The 10,492-nt window shown below is 32.2% G+C and overlaps 1 protein-coding gene across 1 annotated transcript; it reads right to left on the bottom strand.

Annotated features, from left to right (window-relative positions):
• Positions 1-787: 787 nt before the first annotated feature.
• LOC128989450 (sodium channel modifier 1-like) lies at positions 788-2,519 on the bottom strand. Its single transcript, XM_054411344.1, is given in 3 exon segments — positions 788-1,356; positions 1,359-1,479; positions 2,511-2,519. Coding segments are annotated over 3 exon segments (699 nt in total).
• Between the last annotated feature and the right edge of the window lie 7,973 nt (positions 2,520-10,492).

The following is a 10,492-nucleotide window of genomic DNA, read 5'->3' as shown; positions in this document are numbered from 1 at the left end:
AATGTTGTAAAAAGAAGAAATCATAGATCATTTTAAATATTTTTTTAACTAGGTAAACATAGACTGAAAAAATAAGACATTAGAAAGAAATTAGAATATTTCAATTCTCTTAGCTCTACCAAACCTAGTAATGTCACAGAGTAAAACTATCATAAGTATTTTATATGAGTGACATTTTATTTACGTATTCTTATTTTATTTCTCCGTGATAAAGTTCAAAAAGGGAGAGAAAGTTCCTCTTAGGATATTGACTGCACATAAATCAACCTTTTTCACAATAAGGTAATATTTTAGCACTCTAAGTGATTCTGAGGTAAACTGTTTTTCTGCTGAGTGAAATATGAGCTTTCCTTTTTATCTGACAATCATTCTAACTAAATTATACTTTTCATTCTAGAAACTAATATAATCGACTATTCTGTATTGTAAATGTTATTTATCTTTTTAAGTATACTCTTCCTTCAACTACAATCTGTTTGATCTGATATACTTCTTAATTTTAGTTCAAAAGAAATAATTCTTTGGAGATATCTTTGGTGGATAAATGGTGATTTTTAAGATCGTTACTTTTAGCATTGATTAGAGTATTAATGGGTTAAATAGATAGTTCATATGTTATTGTGCTCAGGTAACAGTCTAAGTTCGACGGTTCGGTCCCGACAAAAGCAGTTTGTTATGTTAGAAACTAACAAACATCCTTGACTTCAGTAAACTGTTCCTGATCAAATAATCACCTACAGTATATACTAACCAGTAAGCGAGCTTAAATATCGAGCTTAAATAGGGCTTAAATAAGGGGAGGAGGTATATCATCTTCATCACTGTCGAACTCCACATTCGGATCTTTAATCCATTTCCCTGTCGCATCTTTGATCCATCCTGACATACGAAGCTTGCTTTCATATTCTTGGATTTCAGATCTTGATGCGGTTGATTCTGCTGGATGTGTCATTACAGGTTTAGAATCGGTCAACCTTTCTTTTAAACACGATTCATGACTATTCTTTTGTAAATCAATCCCATGGTTTTCTCGATTCCTCTCCACAATTTTCTCCAAGGAAGTTTTGCAAGTCATTTTTTTCAGGTAATGTTTCACTGTGGTTGAAACTTGCTTATCTGTACTATTCGGACCAGAATGAACAGATAGTTTGGTTCTAGAAGCTTTTCCTGTATCTAAAATTTGTTTCCTTTGATATTTTAATAGGCCTACATGTTTAGCTTCCACACGTTTGCACCCCAAAAGTGACTTCATTTCCTTCTCTAGGATTGCTTTTCTCTCAGCCTCTTCTCTACATTGTATATGTTTGCTGACTTCAAATAAATGTCGTTTCCCTCTTCAATGGTTTGCAAGCATACTATTGTGTCAAAAATTGGTCGATGAATACAAATCAGGCAGGTAAATCTCCCATTGCTCAACAGCTTAGCTTCATCTTGTGGGACATGGTTTCCAAGAAGTTCTCTAACACGCTCATCCTCCTCCTTGAACGAGACCAGCAGAGCCGGATAGGTTGCGTCAATTTTAATAACAAGGTTGCATTAAATATTATCTCACTCGAAACTCTCTCCTCGCATTAACATTTAGTACAAAATTATTCTTCAGTCTTTATTTCGTAATAGTGCTACAGCGATGTATATTTATTTTTGTATACGTAGAGTGGAATTAATTTCGTAAAAGCAACCATATTTTCAACAAGAGACCTATAATTTAACAAAACAAAACAACTCAATGCTATGAACAACGTGGAGGTTTTTGAACGGGTTGTATTCGTGGAAAACTGGAATTGAGCTTCACAACAAAGGTTGTGTGTGCAAAATGATTAAAGGGTTTATCGGAAAACGAAGTCTCTTTACATGTCTGACTGATTGTTGAAATAATCGATATTTGAATCCTAATCCAAGATTTACTTCATTTCATACAAGGTTTTGGATAAACCAATAACAAAATACTCACAGTTTCAACAAATATGCATTAGATTATTCAAACTAGTTTGAATAACATTACATTTCTCTCCCTGAAATATTTTTACACCATTAGGCCTAAAATTTTAGTGACATGTATATAAAATCAAAATTTAGATTTCAGAATGTATGTTTTGTGAAGTAATGAAATTACAATTCAAATGTTAACAGAAATATACGTGGATGTAAATATACCGTTTACAAAAGTATGTACTTATCAACGCCTAGTCCATTTCCCCGTGCTAATTGTCCTCATTTAAAGATTGTTCTTCCTTTGGAAGGCAAATCTCAACCTTAAACGCTCCCCGAAAATCACTATGTCAATGCAAGACAAAATTATACATGTTTTTTTTTTAACGTAGGCCTAATAATAGTTGGAGGTAGTGTGGGACACATTTAATGACGAAAAAAAATGCATGGTTATCTATGCATCGTTGCATGGTTATCTATGATGTTTAGTGTTATTGGGAATTTTTTATAAATATAAGATTCAACATGGTGTTTTCGGAAGCCCAAACAGAGTATGTATTGCAGGTCAAAGTTTTTTTTACTAAGGTCATCCTTAAATTTTTACATGTAAATAATAGTTTATTTTTGTCAATCTTCTTTAAATTAAATCACAAATCCTTCCATTTTCACTCACCATAAATTATTAGCAACACTAACGTCAGCGGTTACAACAATAAAATTTGTTTCATAACTTTAGTAAAAAATCTAAAGCAGGTCTGAGTTGATACAGCAAAGGTTATAGAATATATTTTTTTTTATTTTATAATCATTGACAGAGTTTTAGAATAAATAATCTATGATAAAGTTGTAGATTAAATAAACCTACCCCAGAGTTAGTTGTGTAAAATATTATATTTAATTTATTTGGATCAGCTTTCTGAAATTGTTAAATGTGGAATTTGGCTGTCCTTCTTGTTAATATTGAAATGTCAAAGCAAATCTATATCTATCTATCTATCTATATATTAATAGGCAAGCATGTTTCTTTAAAACCTTTTTTCTCAGCTCGTGTGCATCGCAGGGAAAATCTACGCATACCGTTAGAAAGATATTTTTCTGTAGGTGTGCAGAAACCCTTTAAAAATTAAAATAGGCTCAGAAATAAGCACAAAAAATGAATTTGAAATTTGAATAAAATTAACATGGGCTTTATGGGTTGTCATGCTGGTGACGAAATAACAACGAAATATAAACAGAAAATCAAAACAAATAGAAGAAATGCCAATCACATGTTTTATTTACAGTGTGGGGTGAAAATAGAGAAGTCTGTACATTATATATTTTTGGTCGAGTTTCGACCACTCGACGACCTCTAGTCTATATATTAATAGGCAAGCATGTTTCTTTAAAACCTTTTTTCTCAGCTCGTGTGCATCGTGGGGTAAATCTACGCATACCGTTAGAAAGCTATTTTCCTGTAGGTGTGCAGAATCCCTTTATAAATTTAAATAGGCTCAAAGATAAGCACAAAAAATTAGTTTAAAAATTTGAAAAAATTAACATGGATCTTATGCGTTGCCATGCTGGTGACGAAATAACAACGAAATATAAACAGAAAATCAAAACAAATGGAAGAAACTCCAATCACATGTTTTATTTACAGTGTGGGGTGAAAATAGAGAAGTGAGTAAGTTTACATTACATATTTTTGGTCGAGTTTCGACCACTGGATGACCTCTCGTACTTATTTAATACACAAGCAGATTTTTTGTGACAATTACTCCTCCGAAACTACTGAACCGATTGTCATGTTTTTGGTGTCATTGGAAAGAGCGTAACGTGAAGTTGTGCAGGAAACTTTCTGTTTAGGGAAATAATGAGAGAGTGAGGCCATGGAGCCCTTTAAAGTTTCGTATTTCTCCATAAGAATAACATTGGAAACAAAAATTGTTATGAAACTCCAGCTGTTGTCAGAAATCAAAAGTGAGAAGAAGAGCATATGTTAATTGTAAACAGTCAATAAGTTTGCTAATTTAACAGTTTGCTGCAATCTTGCTGACTTGGTTGAAATTCGTTTTAAAATAAAGCCTGTAATACTCAGCAATTGCTCGATTTCGAGCAACAGGGACACTAGTACTTATTTAATACGCAAGCACGATTTTTGTGACAATTACTCCTCCGAAACTACTGAACCGATTGACATGTTTTTGGTGTCATTGGAAAGAGCGTAACGTGAAGTTGTGCAGGAAACCTTCTTTTTAAGGAAATAATTAGAGAGTGAGGCCCTGGGGCCCTTTAAAGTTTCGTATTTCTCCATAAGGATAACAAGGGAGATAATTTTTATTTACAGAAACATATGTTTGTTACTTGAAAATATTCAAAGTCTACTACATAATAATTGCTGTGTATTATGACTGTTAATGTATACTACATTTCAATCAAGGATTGTGTGCCTTAAACTTTACTCATAATGGATCTCACTACTTTATTTTCATGCTGGGAATAGTAAAATTTAGTTGAGAATAAGTTACCATATTTAGAAAATTTTACTATACTAATTGATGTATTTAAAATCACAAATCTTTGACATTATTAATTCATTAGAAACGAAACAGCTGATCGAGAAATCAAACAAATCATCTACTTCATGTGACTAATGTTTTTACACAAACATAGTTTTTTTAACCAATAACTTGATTCTTTTTTACTTGTGGGTGTATTTTGAGTTTGCAGTTATGAAAGCACCAAGCCAAGTACCTTTTATCTAATTTTCTTTATAAACTAACAGTATTAATGAATTACTTCATGAACTTTACAAGTTAGGTAATTAATTGTCAGTATGCCAAGGGGAAGAGTGGGTCCTCGAAAACAGTCGAAGGCAGAGGCACCCATCTAGAAAATCCAACTGAGTTTTTAAATATAGAGGTCAGTGGATTGCCAAGACACAGATTATAATAATAAAAGGAGGCAGTGGTTTTATTGATATTAATACATCAAAAAGGGCCTCATTAATGGCACAAGGCTTCATGATCGGAACGGTTAAAAACAATGTAAAGTAAAATCTAAAGTCATAACATGGAACAAGTGAGTAAGGACATATTTTGATTTCGAGGATAACAAATTTGCCCGTCTGAAACAAAGTTATGCTAATTTCTGTTATCTTTGGCATTTTCAGCACAAGCACTTTAATTAATGAGCAGCAATGTTCTTAGCCAGACCAATTTCAGTCATGAGTAACTATATATTGTATATGTATTTGTTGTTTTAAGTAAGGCTACATCTTTTAATAGTAGGATAAGCATATTCATTACGGAAAATTCTGACCAGGGTAATATTCCTGAAGGTAACTGACTAGAATCGTAGTATTTATGAAAATGCTTTTGTGAAAAAAAAATATTGTTTTTCAGTGTTTATTTTTAAAAGAGTTTTCTTCAAGCAGCATTTTATGACCCTCAAAATATGCTACATAGGTATATGCTACATTCACTGCCTTATTGGTTTGATATGATAAAATGTTTTGTTAATTGTGTTTTTAAAAGTCTTAAAAACATAACTACCCTGTAACATACTTGAACTTGAACACTTATTAATTTACTAAATATAATACGCATACAGCTAGAAAATGGCTGGATTGCTTCCCTTCTAATGCTTTATCATTAGGCCTACTGTATTTAATTTTCGACGAGTCAATATATACCGGTAACACGATGAATTTGCTTTCTAAATTCATATGTTTTTGCGGGGCATTGAGCCGCACAGGTTCACTAGTTAAAAAAAAAGTTGGTGTTCTCATTGCAGCCCTAAAGACCAATCAATATTTACTTTTAAAATCCTAACCTCAGATTTTTTAAATCCAAAGGGGCAAAGTCCACGGTCAGTATCGAATTATGAATACCTATTACTATTCTTGGTATGATAGCTATATTTCTTTCGTAAAATTTAAACTCAGTCGGTTCAGTAGATTTTGCAATTTTTCAGGCTTGGATCCAAAAGTGTGTGTTCAGACTTTTGCTAATAAAACAACGCGTAAAAACAAACTTTAACACTTCACTCAAGAGAAAGTCACGAACAATAGAGTGTGTACTCGTATTTTAGGAGTGTGGTTTGTACAAGTTAAACCAGCATTTATATTTCAACTTCAAGTAAAGAAGTGAGGCAAGCTTCACTTCAAATACTCCAAACTATGAACCGGAATAAACTATCTTTGATGTCTTATAATACATGTATAAATACATATGTACACAAGCTATTGACGTATATCTCGGGGTAAGACATAGAAGACTGATTTACTTTTTTGATTTTATTTCCCCAAGGTCCAAAACACTATTTGTGTGTCAGTGTTCGTAAGCACCATAACTCCAACTCGACTCAAAACAGTTCGATCTTGATGAAACTTTGTTAAAAAGTGTGATCGAACTATGGGAACAGAATTTTATAGGGAATAAATTATGCTTTCTTACATTTTACCCTTATAAAATCAAAATTTCCCGATTTCCTTTAAGCTTTTTATAGCTTAAAAATTGTTTGCTCGACCGATATTCCGAGATTTCTTAATTATTTGTACCAAATGGCTACAAAGAGAAAAACGCAAAAGAAAAAAAACTTTATTACCTTTCTTTAGGGCAACAAACCTAAGTACTCTGTAACCACATGTGATTGAAAATAGGGTATAAATCTGACATGCTTAATATTTCAAAAAATGATCATGAAGGGTTTGGAAATTTGCTAGGTTTGCAGGCTTTCTGTTCTATTTCTTATTTTGATAAAATTAAAAGATCAAAAGAAACTAAACTATTTATATTAAAGGCCAAAATACAAGACAATATCAGTAAAAAAATAAATAAAAACATATGGTTAAATAATGATTAAATAACCATAGAGGTTGAACACTTTCTGTGGCAGGCAGAGGGTTTGATTTAAATAAACTTTTATTTTAATTAATTATGGCAATTTATTTAAAACCGAAAGATCAAGAGGAGAGCTGTAATGCATTGTTCTATTCATCTGCACCAATCATGTTTTTTTTTATATTCACAAAGATATATTTTTGATATTTATGTTGATCTTATACGATAACAATCATTGATGCATTCACAAGGGGTAAAATGTAAGATGAAATAATTGACGAAACTCAAGCTTAAGCTGATGATAGTTTAATGGCTGAAATTCAAGAAAACCAAATGAAATATGGAAGAACAATTAATGAATATACATTTCCTACAATAAGATAAAAAAAAAAACAAGCAGGTTTGTTCCACATATTAGGCTTTTGTAAGGAAACAGAGATGGCCAAATGACAATGTCAGCCACAGAACGAAGTTAAAAGAACCAGAGATAGAATTGATGTAGATAACAAATTTTCCATTTTCTGATATAGGTTTTAATAATGGTCCTGTTCAGACAATCTTACCAAAGAACGGTGGTTTTTATATCTTAGAATACCGGTATTCTATATTTTTGTAATGTGTTGATTAATAAAATGTCTTTCTTAGACACCATTCCAAACTAATTAATCCTGTTAAATTGCAAATCAATAAATAAAAAAAAATATGTACAGCACAGTTTATCCAAGACCCCTAGAAAAAAGGCCATAATGCAGTGCGGGCAGCGCAACATTACGTCACAGTGGTGGATAGTTGTACTAAAGTTGCCAGACGTAAACAGCCAGCTTAAAAACATAGTGACAGTGAATCTATCCACTTGTGACGTCATCAATCCTGCATTTGTCAACTCTTATATCAGTTGTTTATCTCACAGGGTAACCTAAAAAAGGATTGCTTTCATAGCAGGTAAAGACAGTTAAGTGGAGCGATCACGTTTCATGGTTTTTAATAAAGCAATAAATAAACAAATGTTTATAGATATCATACAAAATACAACTATTTCATCAATTTTTACTTATCAGTTTTGCTCAGAATTATCAACATCTATAACAAGTTTCATAAGTTAAGACATTATACAAATCGTTCGTAGTATCAGTTTTTTGTTCACTGTTTTTATTTTAGTTTGTCGCTACTCTCTCAAAAAAACTCTCCCACAGACAGCTTCACGTAAGCCCATGAATTCTACACTAGATCATCAGTGCTTACTGTTTAGGACTGTCTACTGGCAAGACACCTCAACCAAACCTAATGACCAAAAATATTCTATCAACACTGGACTGGTCAACCGAAAACCTAAGCTCAGAAGTTCTAAAATTGTCTACCACGTTGCAGCACGGCTTTCTTTTTAATTAAATAGTTATATACGCAGTGTATTTGTATATATTCAATGCAATATTATCCTTGCTAGATATAGGATGAGTTTTTTGTTCTCCAGGCATTAAAATCAATTCTTAAATCGCTCACTATTTTATTAAATTTATCTTGAAAAAGATGGAAAATTGTTGTTAGTTGTGTTAAATTCGAACTCTTTATTAACTCGTAGTATCTTTTGTAATTTATCAATGCACAGGCGAGTTTGCACCTTGGAACTCCCTGACAGCCAAATATTTGAAAAGAATGGCGAGCTACTTGTGTTAGTATTTCTCAATTCCCAAGCAGAGGTGTGTCCACACATTCGTTGCTTTCTGAGCAGTATTTTTTTTTTTTTTCATTGTAAGAAACCTAAGAAACACTTTTGAGTATCATGAGTATCATGGATATCATGGATAAACATACAATTTCCCCCGTAAACAAACTAATTTGGCTATCGGAATTATCAGTACAAAATAAAAACTTTTTAAAAGGAAGTGATAAGTGAAAAATAATAACATGCATTTTACAAATGTATCAATACACATTATTGATATTAAGTGCTATGCAATAATAATAACAAAAGGAATCAAATCCAACATTGTGCCTGAAAGAATTAGATTAATAAAAAGAGCAAATTAATGAAAACTAAATTTTAACCATAAGGGTAATTTATAACATACTATACATTTTAAGTAGGGTTTGGCCTTCTTAATATTTTTTTTTCATTTTTACTGGCTACACTAACACGAATCGTTTGTTTATAGGTTAAGATCATCACATATTCTGACGTCACTCGGATTGCAAACAAAAGATCGCCCAAGATCGCCTGATTGTAACTGTCAAATTAGTGGTTTTTTTTATTTACTTATTTACTTTACAATCTGTTCTATTATACATTGAACAACTAGCTGTAACCCGCGGGCTTTGCCCCGTTTAACTTCTTAATTTTCAAGATTATCTCGTTCGCATGGCTCAATCACGTCCTGGTTGAAGTTTGTTCGCTACGCTCACTCACCTTTAGGTTGGTTAAAAATAGCTGTTAAGCACTCTCAACAACAAATTTTTCAACAAAAACACTTTACAAAAAACACTCTGTAGGGTAGGTCGAGAATTGATGGCCTCTTTAGTCTGTAAATTGTATCCATGTTGTTTAATAAGTTAAGAGCTAAATAATTTTGATGAGATTCCAATTTCGTAATATATCGTTCACTTATGGTCATGATTTCGTCCTTAATTGTAGGCATCTTAAGGTCTTGATGTATAAAAAAAAAATTCTATTGTTATATAAACAATAAATAGTGTTCTATTGCTGACATACCATGGTGCATTTGTTATCTTCCTCAGCATTGTCGATTGGTATCTTTGGAGAATTTCTATATTAGAAGTACTCGCTGAGCCCCATAGTTGCACTCCATATATCCAGATTGGTTTCAATATAGTTTTATCGTTGGTTTTATATAGCAATAATTTATTTTCTTATTTGTTTTGATTTGATATCAAAACAAATACATATACTAACTTGACAGTTACAATCAGGTGATCTTTAGTTTGCAATCCGAGTGACGTCAGAATATGTGGTAATAGCAGTACACCTATGTTTTTTCCTTCCACCATGGGTTAAGATAGGAACACTTTTGTCATAATAGAAACATCATTTTTACTTTCCCCCCCTATACCATAGTATATGGAGAAAGTATTGTTTTCGTCAAAATTTTCGAGTTTGAGTTTTGAGTGGATATATTCGTTTTGGGTCCCCCTGGACCCAAAAAAGTGGTTTTCGAAGTGATGTCTCTCTGTGTGTGTGTGTGTGTGTGTGTGTGTGTGTGTGTGTGTGTGTCTGTGTGTCTGGATGTGTACAGAGCTAGGGACTACACCTGTGGTCCGATTTCAATGAAATTTGGTATGTAGGTTCTAATCCGTGGTATCTCCAGGCGTTTTTTCAATTTTTTTGAAATTTTGATTTTTTATGGGGATTTTTCCATAAAAACCCATAAAAAACTGGAAAAATCGGATTTTCTCAAAAATGGCCCGAACGATTTTGATAAAAATTTAGTATGTTGTAGCCCTTTGAAGTCTGAACAAAATGGTACAAATCCCATTTCTGTAAAAATTATGGTTCAAAAGTTATGGTAAATTATATTATTTTCCCATAAAAACCCCATAAAATAACGGAAAATCGGATTTTCCCAAAATTGGCTAGAACAATTTTGATAAAAATTTAGTATGTTGTAGCCCTTTGAAGTCTGAACAAAATGGTACAAATCCCATTTCTGTAAAAATTATGGTTCAAAAGTTATGGTAAATTATGTTATTTTCCCATAAAAACCCCATAAAATAAAATAAAATAG

This window comes from Macrosteles quadrilineatus, unplaced genomic scaffold (genome assembly GCF_028750875.1).
Source record: "Macrosteles quadrilineatus isolate MER2022 unplaced genomic scaffold, UCM_ALF_1.0 Scaffold_3__2_contigs__length_128488019, whole genome shotgun sequence".
In the NCBI taxonomy this organism is placed as follows: Eukaryota; Metazoa; Arthropoda; class Insecta; order Hemiptera; family Cicadellidae; genus Macrosteles; species Macrosteles quadrilineatus.
Note: the sequence above shows the minus strand (reverse complement) of the source record. Positions and strands in the feature narration are given on the sequence as shown.